The following is a 12,859-nucleotide window of genomic DNA, read 5'->3' as shown; positions in this document are numbered from 1 at the left end:
TTGCGCCACTTGTGGCAGCAGTCAAGAATGCAGCCCGTGAAACGCTCGGTGAGGCACATAGCAAGCCACGGCCAAAATTAGTCTGAAAATCCGACCCAGCGGTGCTCAGTGCACGCCAGAACCTCAAGACTCTCAGACGTGCCGCGTACACCTCTGGAACACTGGACATAGCACATAGCGATGCTAACGAGGCCGCTCTGCACCTAACTAACGTTTACAACGCTGCTCGCAAGGAACGAGTCGAAGCAATTGCTCTTTCCGTGGAAAACGAGTTGGAAGCAGGCCGGTCAAGAGCAACCTGGAAAGACATCGGTGAACTAGTTGGCTTCAAGAGGACCCGCGTGAAGGCCTGTACGCAAGTCCTCGCATCACACTTCGAGACCCTCTTATCTATACTTGCACCGGACATCGACGTGCTCGTTGCACCGCCTTCATTAGCAGCAATTCGTCTCGCGATCAATACCACCGCTACGGACGGCATCCCAACGGCTGCGTACACCTTTCGCGTTGCACCTTTGCTCCTCGACGTCATAAACGGTGTCCTCGAAGGCGGCCCGGTGCCGCCCGAGTGGCTCGAGAACGAAATCGTGCCTATATACAAGAAAGGCGCTGCCAGTGACCCTGCGAATTACAGAGGTATTTCCCTCATGCAGACCGCGGCCAAGCTGTTCGACCGAGTACTGCTCCTTCGCATACGTGAGCAAGTATCTACCAGGCTCCTTAATGTCCAAAATGGATTTAGACCATCCCGCGGTACAACAGAGCACATCCTGGCACTGCGCACAATCATTGACACCTGCCGCTCACGCAAAAAGAATGTTGTGGCTGTCTTAGTTGACTTTGCGAAAGCCTTGGACTCGGTCTCGCGCCCAGCCATGGCGAAGATCCTCAGATTCTATGGAATTCCTGAGGGGAAGGTACGCCATTATGGCCCTCTACATTGACACACGAGTGCGAGTCCGAACAGATGACGGTCCAAGCGAAGATTTTACCACTTCGGCTGGCGTGCAGAGGTGGCTGGAATAGAACCACATGGCGCTCGACAATAGAGACCTAGCTAGCTCAACGCGGGCTATCGCTCGAAGACGCCCACGACCGACCACGCTGGAGGCGCTTAGCAAGGGCCCAAAACTGATTATCTTGATGTTCTTTTGTTTCCTGTTTCTTTTGTCCCCCCTTTTTAAATTTTGACCCTCTTCGATATTGATCCCTCTCCAAAATCAGCCGGAACGAATGGGCTTATCCCTTCCGTCTGAACCCGAGGTATAGGTAACAATTGCGGCCCGCAGAGATAAATAATGCGCTCAGTGGAGAAATGACAAAAAAATGTCCTTGAAACCAGCTTTCATATGATACCCTACTCGTTTGAATATTTTTATAGGGTTTTGAACAATTCGCATTCTCAATTATGTAACCCTTGACCGATTTCAGATCACCATTCAGACACTGGGTTTCGCCTCAATTAAGCCGTCAACACTAAACCACATGGGAATATAGACCAATACACTATAGCTACTCTGAAAACCGAGTGCCAAATCTCAACTGTAATCCAACATCTGTAAACACCTTTTCGAATTTAACACTGATAAAACCTGAATGCTGCAGAACTGAAATGAGCAGAAAATCGTCAATTTTCAAAATGACGTAACTTTTGACCCCGGAGTTAAATTTTCCTCAAATAAACTTTCTTGTGTTTGAAATTAACTCATCTATGCATGTACCAAATTCCAGATTTGGGAATGTGGTAGTTCCAACTTTTGTTGTAGGATACAGACTGGGAAGGCCCTGTTGCGAATATGATCAAAGATGTCGTCGCCAGCTGCCTTTGTGGAAATGGATTTTCGGCACTCGTTCATATCATATCGAAGGCGAGAATTTTCAAGACACGACTAAGTATTACACGAAATAAGAGATTCAACTACAGACGTCCCTTCGAAATAATAATATTAATATAGTCAACCCATATTTCTACATATAGCATGATATTATTTTCAAGAACGGTCATACGTTGCTGTTTATCACTAGCCTTGAGTTGATATCTGCACAAGACAGATGACGGCGGCACGATAATTGAGCCAAATTTGAACTGAAACTTGGAGGGGTCCGCGGGGGTCCGTCACGGTTCAAAAGGGGTCCGCAAAGACATAAAGGTCGAGAAACACTGGTAGAGACTGTAGCCTACTTTACTATGGGGGGTCACCAACGTTTTTCAAACCAACAAGAACTATACCTCTTAGGTGCCGATTAATGCGAAGGACTAGACAAGTGGTTCGTCTTGACCTTGGCTCCTACTCCCCATGGGGAGATTTCGGTTTTGAAAGGGGCGGAAGCACTCAGGGACACAGGGCGCTGAAGACAAATGGCGTCGAAGTATATGTCGTAATAGCTCTCCTGGGGACACATGATTCCTGCAGTTCTAAATATCCCTGAATTTATGTTGTCAGAAGGGCGCACCGTGAATAAATGCAAATTGCAAATCGTGCGCGTCTCAACGAAGCTCCTCTTTTAATTTTTTGTTGTACGTGTGAGTGATTTTTTAAGTGATGACAACCATAGCCGGAGGTCAACTCAACTTCAACCAAGTGATCGGCCCGACCGCGTTCACCCTCCGGTAACCCATGGATAGAAGTATTTCGATGTGGTATGGACATTCAGCTGAAGATGTACGTACAATTATGTGTCATTGAATAGCATATTCATATTAAAATGAACCCGAATATTTGGCTAACATTTGTCAGGAGTATTCGTCAGCAACTGGTAAAGATTTCAAAAGAACATCGTATATAAACAATCGTATCACAAAATATGACGCCACCAGCGTGAAATTTCGATTACGAAAGCGTTTAATGTACTATTTTTAGATGGTACACGGAATTCTTTTTGTTGGCTGGTGTATTTTGATAAAAATCGAGTCCAAGACACACAAATGAAAGTGTGAATGGCCCCTTCCAACAATGTTCCCTCTAATTTTTCGCGAGTCTGCGCAAACATGCCAACTCACTGCGCAGGCCCTTGGACAACAGTGCGCAACCAGGCCCCCCATATTGTGATAAGCAGAACTTCTGGGGGGCTTCGCCCCCCAGACCCCCCTCAGGCTATACGCTGTTTCCCGTTACTTATCCGCTTCATTGGGTCTGCGTTTACTGAGTCACCTTTTCTTGCCTAAACGCGCGAAGCGCGAGAAATATTTACAGTTCATGACTGAATCGGTCAATATGATCGGGAATTGCGTATATGTTCCTATCAATTTTTATCCTCTCTCTGCTCACGTAATCTGATTTACCGGTAGAGCTGAGGGATGTGTTTTTGAAAAGGTAGGACCCCTCCATAATAATTTAACATCTCCCGGTGTATATACCCGTTGGCAGGAACGAAACAGCACTTCGTTAGCCCCCCCCCCCCCATCCCCAAAAAACTTGAGTCTTGGGCTCCCATAGGGTGATAAACTGCCCCACCCCCCAGTTTGGTTTGGTTTATTTGACACATACAACAGTGGTGTTTATCGCCTATTAAGGTCATGTACACCACGACAATGATATCAGTAATGTTCAGGTTCTTTGCTTTTTGGTATTCTTTCCGGACGACTTCCACACTCGCGCGCTCTCAATTTCAGTCTCTCTCTCTTTCATGCGTCCGGACTTGTTCTTTACTGCCGACTTCTTACTGGCGCGGCTCACCATCATACTGGGCTTTTCGAGACACTGCTATTGCAGTGAGGTTAGCGATGAGGAGCCCAGTTAAACCTCCGACACATAGAAGATAGTTCGAACCGGGATTCGAACCACAGCCATTGGTGTCGTGACGCTGGCGCTTAACCAACCGCGCCACTCGCTTCCCCCCCACCCCCCAGTACATTGTTCGCTTTTGCCACGAAATTATAGTTGTACTGTTTAGTGAGCCAGCGCGAAGCGCGAAAATTTTCGATAATACATGATAAAATCGGTAAATAAAATCGGGAAATGCATATTTTTTGCTATCAATTCCTTGTCCTCTCTGCTCACGTAAAATCAGATTTACCGGTAAAGCTGAGTGAGGTGTCTTTGAAACTGCAGAGCCCGTAAATAATAATTGGACATCTTCGGGCGTGCGGACCCGTTGGTATGACTTCGTTATATGATGGTATTTCGTGACCTCCTGTCTGTTATATTAAAAAATATGGAACCGCCCAAACGTACTAAACTGAAATATCACGTTATTTCGGATTCGTCGCATGTTACATGGCCTAAAACTTTATATGTCTTAGTGCGTCGTGGCGCGGTAATGGCCAACGCCGATATGCCCATTTCTATAAATCTAGCGTATTTTTATTGGGGGAAGATTACCCAACAATCAAGATATTTGGCGACTTGAAATCGCGCGCAGTGCGAAAAATTTTTGAAAAAGATGCATCAATTTTTGAAACATACCCTGTAATTTATGCTAATTCATGAAATAATTATGGGCCCCCTTCGAGCTCGCCCCCCCCCCCGGGTGCGGCAGTTACGGCCCTGCGACTACGAAGTGGGAACAATGTACCATTTTTCAGTATTTTCCTCCGGTATTGCAAAAGTGTCCTCTTTTCAGATTTCCAAAATGTGGTAATCCTAGATATTACCTTATCGACAGAAAACTCCCGTTCAAACGAATTGAATAATATCAAATTTTTAAGCTGATGTAATTCAACGCCCTACAGTGCACAGTTGCAGCGTTTCTCGATCAACGTTCGCAAGGGGATGGATTTTTCAACTATGTTGGTGCTTGTACTTGCATATTCTGCATATTATCCTATCTCACCATACGTGATCAGCTTTGCCTGATGGAAGTGATGACTTCGAAAATTCACGGCATGTAATTGTACGGTAAATCTTACGCAATGTTTATGCCACACGGAGAAGACTATTCGTTAGTTTCTCGCAGATTAACTTCGCGCTAGCCCATTGTTATTTAGTTAAACCATGTTATTTCGCCATTCCCAGAAAAGATTGTGCTACTGAAATGATATCAGTATCGCTCACGCGTACGAGACCATACTAAAAGAAAAATCTCTATCGTGAGGCGCACGTCATTGCAAATTATCATTTCTTCACAGAGCGCAATATTTACCTTTACTGGCCGCACTTGTACCTCGGTTTCAGACTTCACCGATAACACTATTGGCCCCTGGCAATGTTCCCTCTGATTTTTCACGACTCACGAGTCTGCGCGGTCACTTGGAGAACAACAAGAAAAAAAGTCATCCCTACGGATTTTTTGTGCGCAGCCAAGATTTTCTGTGCGCAGAGACCGGTTCAGCACTGCGCATTTGCGCACGTGCGCAGCTTAGAGGGAACATTGCCTCCCAACGGCACGAAATCTGTTGTCTCGAAAATTTTTTCACACAAGCGGGATGATCCAACAAATGTTTGCCAATTGCTGAATTTATGGCCTTTGATTGTTCCGCATCAATCTTGAGCGGATGAGCTTTTCACCAAGCGTGATGCGCGTGTTATCTAAATCTTTGGAGACAGCGCTTATATCTATTGCGGGTGTGACCAGACTAGTTGACCTTCACGGTCGTATCGATCATTCCTATCTGATAACGAATACTGTGCATGTGCAAGCATATTCTATGTACCGCCATCATTGTCGTCTGTTTGTTATGTATTTTGGTTGGATGAAAATGACAACTCTCTCTATCAGATCTACCAGTAAATTCGATAATTATGCAGGGTCGATACAGCAGTAGTTTTGCCAGAATCACTATACATGAAAATTTCTTCGGCGACTCCATAGACTACTCCAAGTCGCTTCGACACCTTCCTATCTTTTCATTGTATCGCATTTTTGTGGTGTATTGAACTGATAAAAATTGCTAACAAACCAATAATGATGATGACTTAATGTGCATGACTCGATTTTATTGAGAATCCCAACCCCCGAAAAACATTAATTTGTTCAATTTATAGAAATAGGCAGGCACGTCGGCGCCGAAAATCACGAGGGATGTTGGCCGAGACTTTCTCAATCGTTCATACACGCGACTATGGTCGGCCTACAAGAAAACGAGGTCGAGCTTACGAGTAGCCGTGAAATCGTGACCAGGGGGCGAAGTACAGCCTGATAAGTTCGGCTAATCACCCTATGGGGGACCAAGACCAATATGACAATATTATTGACCGATTCACCAACAAACCCTGAAAAATTTTGATGCTTCGCACCGAAGTACGGCACTGATTTTCCGCGACGGAAGATTTTGACGTTAAAAATCATGACCGGCATGTATGTAAATTAGGTGTTTTCGCACGCTAGAATTATACCGAGCTTCATTTCGGGTAGCAATTGTCCGTCCTTACGAAGTAATTGGGCCTGAAAAACTTTTGACTTGTAACTCAAATTTTTACAAGAAAAAAAATTAAATTTCAACATCTGGTACTTACATCACACGCTATGGTAGAAATAATCAAAATTAGTCGCAACGTAAGATACTTTCCTACTTTCTCGGGTAGGTGTCTGATCAACCGCCCTAATTATCACAAGACATTACTGCGAGTGAAATACTTGTATAAATACCTCCCTGTGAGTCGAGTTAATCACCAAATAAAGGCCCTTATCTTCTAGGGAGGCCCAAACCCACTATCTTCGCTACAGTTTTCCGTATCTTCAAGAGAGGAAATTTTACCCTGAAACTTGCAACCCTAAATTTTTTTCCTGGCTACGATCTTACTAACAACAGTACCCTCCCCCCCAGAACTAATGGAGTGTGTAGACCGTAGAAGTCATTGATTTATTAGGAGTCTCGCAAAAACTGATTTTCCATCAAACAGTATCTTGCACAGGTGGCTCAAAGCCATCAGCTCTGCTGACCTTGGTGCCGGTGTCACCTTCCTCAGTCGCAGCGGTCTTGGCCCCCTTTCCTTCGCCGTGGATTTCCATGAGTCGACCAACTAGATTGTAAAAAGAATGGATACAGTGACGTCTCAAAATTATTCTAACGAAACGGGCAAAACATAATAGATGCCGCGGATCAGACTACGAGCACCAACTATCAAGATTATTCGCTTGTTACATAGAAGATCGACACCAGAGGTGTACAGCCTACGGGCCGGATTGCCCTGACGAGAACTTGTGCGAACAGCAACGTGGGGCCAATTTTCAATGGTGCACAGCCGCTAAATCTGTTTCTAATTCAGATCATAGTCCATAGCAGTTGAGCCCAAGTGGGCTGAAATATATATTTACGACAAAATGTACTCAATGACCAGAAAAATTTGCACAATTCAGTTCCCGTGCTACACAGTATAGGAAAAACCCAGCCTCGATATTGCGATCAAACCATATCACTCGCCACAGTAACTGATGGAGCAGAACGCACTATTATTCAATCGATTCACCGGTGGAGCGAACAAAGGTCATAAACTTGTTGCTCGCTTTGTAGATTATCAAGAGAGTTAACATCGAAGAACTCGTACACATGACATCGAATATTCAAAACGCAATGTGCAATTGTCGCTTACATACTTACCACTGCAACCATTGATAGGATGTACCCGGCAGTGTTGCAAGCAACAATCTAGCGAGCATAGTGTCACCCATGGCACATCCAAAATGTGTTGCGACAATGGAGCTCGCCAAGCTTACAAAGTTCTGTTACGGCATGAAAGGCAATTTTCAGAAAGTACCATCGACCGAAGAAGCCAAATCACATTACCGCAAAAAAACTATTTCAATAACCCCCACAAACTCACCATCGAACTTCGGCTTCTTCAGAATTTTCACCTTACGAATGTAAACATCATGCAGTGGATAGATGCCCTGGCAAGCCTTCTCAATATCCTTGGCGATCGAATCGGGAATGAGCTTGTTCACGAATTCCCGGAGGTCAGAGGACGTCACTTCGCGGGTCATGATCTCGACCATCTTCCTTCGGATGTTACGAATCTGCAATTGCGATCGCGTGAAGTTCAAAATGTCACGCAGCCACCAGAGCACATAATTATGCATGGCTGGTAGCACAGCTAGGTCTGAACTAGGCCGACAGGGCACCTAAACAGTCTCGCAATATCAAACGTACAAGTACAAAGAGAGGGTATCAAGGCTCTTGAAGGTAAAGAAAAGCATTGCCAAATTATTAAATTGCCGGTTTACTAAATTGCTGCAGAACTGCCGTCATGACAACAGACAATCATGCTGGTAGACTTATTGGTGCTTTTAACATCAACCTGATTACAACGAATAGGTAAGACATGCTACATGGGATAGGAAATCAAGATCAACCAAGGCAGCCTCCACAGTAGCTGCAGAAGCAGGGTTATATATTTTCAATTGTTATTTTAAAAGCGTAAATACAGTATACGTAAACTTTCAAACAGCTATGAATGCTTCCAAGTTTCTTCTTTTACCAAATGGAAGTCACAAAACGTACAGCATCTATATATCTACTCGGTGCCAACGAGCAGCAAGAAGATGTTGGAGCGCAAATTCATCCGATATGAAAAAGCTGCTGCCATAACGAAGCTTAATAGTATTTTTGCTATATGAGCAACAAAGATTCATACAGATAACACTACTAACTAATAAAACAACCATTTCTAATATTATCCGCAGGGAATAGCGGCTAATGAAGTTTATCATCATACTCATCTTCAGTAGTATTCCGAACAAATATTCATACAACAATATCGAATATTTCCTACACATAATTGTCGCTTGCATACTGACCACTGTAGCCACTTACCGGATACAGCGGTAGCGTTGAAAGCATCAATCTAGCGAGCATAGCGTCACCATGACACGACAAACACGTGTCCAGTGTTGCGACATTGCAGCTCGCCGAGCACGACATTCGAACACGAAAAATCGGACGCGTACCTGTTGGTGTTGCGCGTAAGAAGTTTTCTTGATCTGGTTATTTCTTCTGTGGGTGAAACCGATGCAGAAGAGACGCACTTTGTAGCCGTCAGTCGTCATGAGATCAACGTTCGATTCGATGAGAGTCTGCCATTTCTTTACCATGGAGCAGAGTTTATCCCTGGAGGAAGAACGTAGGTTTTTGTCATGGACATAAAATGACTGAAACCTTTCACAGTGGCATTCGCACATGAAAATGAGGCAATCTAATTTCGATATCCACAACGGCATCAAGGGTTTGAAACTCAGTTGGCAGTTGTGAAATTGCAAATTTCGATTGGTGGATAATCCAAGAATTATCAACGAAAAACTCAAATAACTCTGTGCTCCTACTAGTTGAAATTGAGTCTACATTGCATTATCTTTGAAGACATAGGGTTGTTTCCCTATAAATAAATTGAAAATTTTGATTGGCTCCGTGATGGCTTATACGTGTTAGGATTGAATCAAATTTGGTGTGCAATGTCTTTTAGGGTAACCTGACAACTTGATCTTGATCAGTGAATGGTTTGAACTCTACTGCGCATTCCTGTTGATATATCGAGCGTGATCAACAGTGATTGATTTTAAAGCATAGATTGATCGGTGAGCATAATTGTGGGATCAAAATTCATTAGCAGGCCTATACGAGTAACAGTTAGAGTGCTTGCCGACACTACACCACGATATTTTGGTCTATACTGCTTCAGATCGCTTTGGACCATAAAAATCAATCTTCTATCACGATTTAGACAGATATCTTTCGTTTTTACCTGGTTCCAAGTTTTCTAGTTTGTATTTCCACTGTGGCCATTTGAAATCAATTTTCATGGTAGATTGAAAACATAGCTGGTTAATCTGGATTCATTACATAATTCAAGTCAAAATTTCAAAAAATGGACATAACACAGTTCGGTTTTCAAGCGAAAATATTCAAATAATTTTTTTTACAATTCATCCGAGATCTTACTAAAAAAAGTCTATGTCAAATGCTAGTTGTAGAGTCGACCAAATATACAGCAGATATGTACAGTACCTCGTCAGTGACATGCCATGGAAATTTGTGAGACAATGTTTTCCTTGCACTTCTTCGACGATAAGTCTCATTTTTCTGTACGTTGATTCATCACCGTGAAGGTCAGCCTGTTTAAATTTGAGATTCGCGTTTGCTAGCTTGTCTTACATCTTCAGATTCATCAATATTACCTGATTGCACTCGAACACTCTTCCTTTCAAGCCGTCTGACGCAATCTTGGTCCCCACTGTTCTAGACACAAGCGTCTTTCCAATTTGGCGCTGCTTGAACATCGCCGGAGCTTTGACATCGTACCAGTCTTTTTTGGAGAACGGGTCAACACTAGAAAATCGTAGAAGCAGGCCGTCAACAGAAACTATGGAACAACCAACAATTGGAAGTCTCAGTTTAAATCTACAAACATCGGCGTTGTACGGAATTGCTGATAACAACTAGAACCTTGTTTCGGTAACTATTAACAACTTTGATTCAGAAACGTACAAATCATTACTTACATCTTCTTCTTGTTACCTTTTTTACCGCCTTTGGTGAGGCGCTTATTCTTGCCGACAGCCATTCTCGGGCACAGATGGGGGAAAGAAAGACCAGTGCTGCAGTCGTACGTGGTTACTGAACACGACCTTTCACCTCTTCGAAAGAAAGCCGCTAGTAATGTTCGGTAGATTCAGAACATTATTTTTTATATTTAGTCAAATCATCCCACATATTATAGATTATCTCAATATTACAGGTAATTTTACTTGGTTTATCAAGGATATATCATAATTCATTCACATATCATAGAGAAATATTGTTGAGATAGAGGGAAAGCTAATCACGCGTATAACATGGTGCTGAACACTTTTTGTTTTTCCAATGCCTCACGTATCGTATCGTTGACATTTGCTCAATGTCAATCGGATTGTGCGTTGGATTGCAGCCGATACCGTTTTCTGCAGGCATATTTTTGATCGGACTCCACTGTTCTTGAAATTTTTAATCAGATTTTATTATCAAGGAATGGCAGTTAATTGAATTATTGTACTGTTCTTCAGGGTTGTAATGACTCGAATCACGATTTCTTATGAGTCGAGTCATTTTCTAAAAATACGGAAATCACTCGACTGACTGACGATCTGTCAATCTGATACCTGCCCTCGCGAAAAAGCTTGGTATTACACGGTATTAATAGCAGAGCAAACTTTATGCTAAGACTCAGTATCAGCATCAGCAGGCAAGGTGTCTGAAGTGTAAAGGTGGCATCATTTTCACCAGTCTCAACGCTAACTAAGTAGGCCTATACAATGTTGGGTTGAAGGATTCTGCCTGGCGTAGGATTGTAATTTGAAGAATGTTTGTCATTGTTGATGTGATTTCTGAATTATGATGTGCTTATAGACGTTATAGTATTTAATTGAATAATATATCATTACAATATGAATAAATGGAATATCCTATTATTGGTTTATTAGCAATTTTTATCAGTTCAATACACCACTATTCAATTGAATTGAAGTTCTGTACCTCCAAGAAGCTCTTATAGTATTTACTACCGTAATTAGTAATATTTTCATCTCTATCAAAGCATTGCACATCTTGCCTGAACTGAATCAACTATTATATTTACTGTATTAATTGATCTTGATCACAGTGTCCTTGAGTGTTTTACATTATGGAAGTTTGAACCCGATGAGCCAGAAGAGTGAGTTACATATCCAGCATCCAGGCGATATGAAATCAAATAAAGCAACACACTTCCCAATAATTACATTATATACCCCAAGAGTCGCGTATCCCTGTCTGCCGCCCCACACTAATTCATGACTAAAATATCCTTGTGTCCCTATGCTCAACTGTGAGACTGCCCGCATCGAGTATATCGTCGCAGTGGAATCAAAGTAACTTATGTCGATTATCCACTTTTGAAACTTGAAAATAAATCCAATTTTTCAATTTTATTCTGCCATATCTTGGCCATGGTTATGTCTGTCTCATTAATTCAAAGTTAATCAGGGCCCATATAAGGGTTGAAAGAAGATGAAAACTTTACGTAAAGTCAATTTTCTCAAAATTTGTAAAATGGATCAAGTTACTTTGACGACGATATCTTCAAGAATTTTATGTTGTATATTAATATGGACCTTCTCTTGGCAGTGCCATAATTGGAATTAACCATGATCAGGCTAGGAGAATCGGCAGCTGGAGCGCCACCAACCCGGGAAGAGCTGGAGGCGGCGCTCAAAAAGCAGACGAAAGAAGTCCAAAAGAACATGCTGCTATTTCTATTATCATGTGTGGCGCTGAAAGGGATCGCTTTTGTATACAAGCAAGTGGCCGAATGAATCTTCCATGAGCAGACTACACCGCGGAAGATCCGCACACAGGCGTTACGCCATCCAGACTCAAAAGACAATCTAGCAAGATACGGGAAAATGGTCATGAAAAAATGTCAACTTCACAATAAACCGTTTTCACGTGTATTTATGAGAAGTTTATTTAGCTCCTCATTCTGCAGGAATGGCAATGTTTGCAGACCGTGGGTTGTATTTGGTTTTGGAAGTCACTACTTGCAGCACGTTTGATGCCTCAAATTGAATATGGTCGAATTGTGCCAGTCAATCGCAAGGTCATATTCTTTAAAACTTGAATCATGCGAGCAGAGGTGGCCAGTCTCCATACCTGAGTATTATACTTTTTCAGAGTGCTCAAGTAGGTTTTGCCTTTTCAGAGTGCTCAAGTGATTATGCTTTTGCCAAGACTGCTTGATTTTCATACATTATGAAGTAGAAAGCAGTATGTCAAAGGTGGAATTTCCACAACTAAGCAAAATAGCTCATATATTATGGTCAATTGATATATCGTTGAAACTGCTACTATTTGTAGCGCCATTGGCAATTTTGTGTTAGTCATGAAGGGTAGTCTTCCAATACCAAAGGCAGACTGATGATGCAACCAAACATACATATCGTAGTAATGAAGGGTAGTCCTCCAATACCAAAG

The 12,859-nt window shown here is 42.6% G+C and overlaps 1 protein-coding gene and 1 long non-coding RNA gene across 2 annotated transcripts; one reads left to right on the top strand and one right to left on the bottom strand.

Moving 5' to 3' along the window:
• Nucleotides 1-6,721: 6,721 nt before the first annotated feature.
• LOC145456969 (small ribosomal subunit protein eS1-like) lies at nucleotides 6,722-10,526 on the bottom strand. The gene is made up of 6 exons (XM_080335118.1): nucleotides 10,375-10,526; nucleotides 10,051-10,201; nucleotides 9,881-9,987; nucleotides 8,827-8,986; nucleotides 7,704-7,896; nucleotides 6,722-6,902 (listed from the first exon to the last, which is right to left on the bottom strand). The coding sequence occupies exons 1-6, from the start codon at nucleotides 10,434-10,436 to the stop codon at nucleotides 6,775-6,777; spliced, it is 801 nt and encodes a 266-aa protein (XP_080191244.1). The 5' UTR covers nucleotides 10,437-10,526; the 3' UTR covers nucleotides 6,722-6,774.
• Nucleotides 10,473-12,339, top strand: LOC145456970 (uncharacterized). The gene is made up of 2 exons (XR_013920745.1): nucleotides 10,473-10,610; nucleotides 12,014-12,339. It is a non-coding gene; the product is annotated as an uncharacterized LOC145456970 (long non-coding RNA).
• Nucleotides 12,340-12,859: the final 520 nt, after the last annotated feature.

The sequence above is a fragment of the Botryllus schlosseri genome, chromosome 15 (genome assembly GCF_051294905.1).
Source record: "Botryllus schlosseri isolate E-star chromosome 15, Bs_hap1, whole genome shotgun sequence".
NCBI lineage: Eukaryota > Metazoa > Chordata > Ascidiacea > Stolidobranchia > Styelidae > Botryllus > Botryllus schlosseri.
The sequence above is the reverse complement of the archived record's forward strand: the minus strand, read 5'-3'. Positions and strand labels throughout refer to the sequence as shown.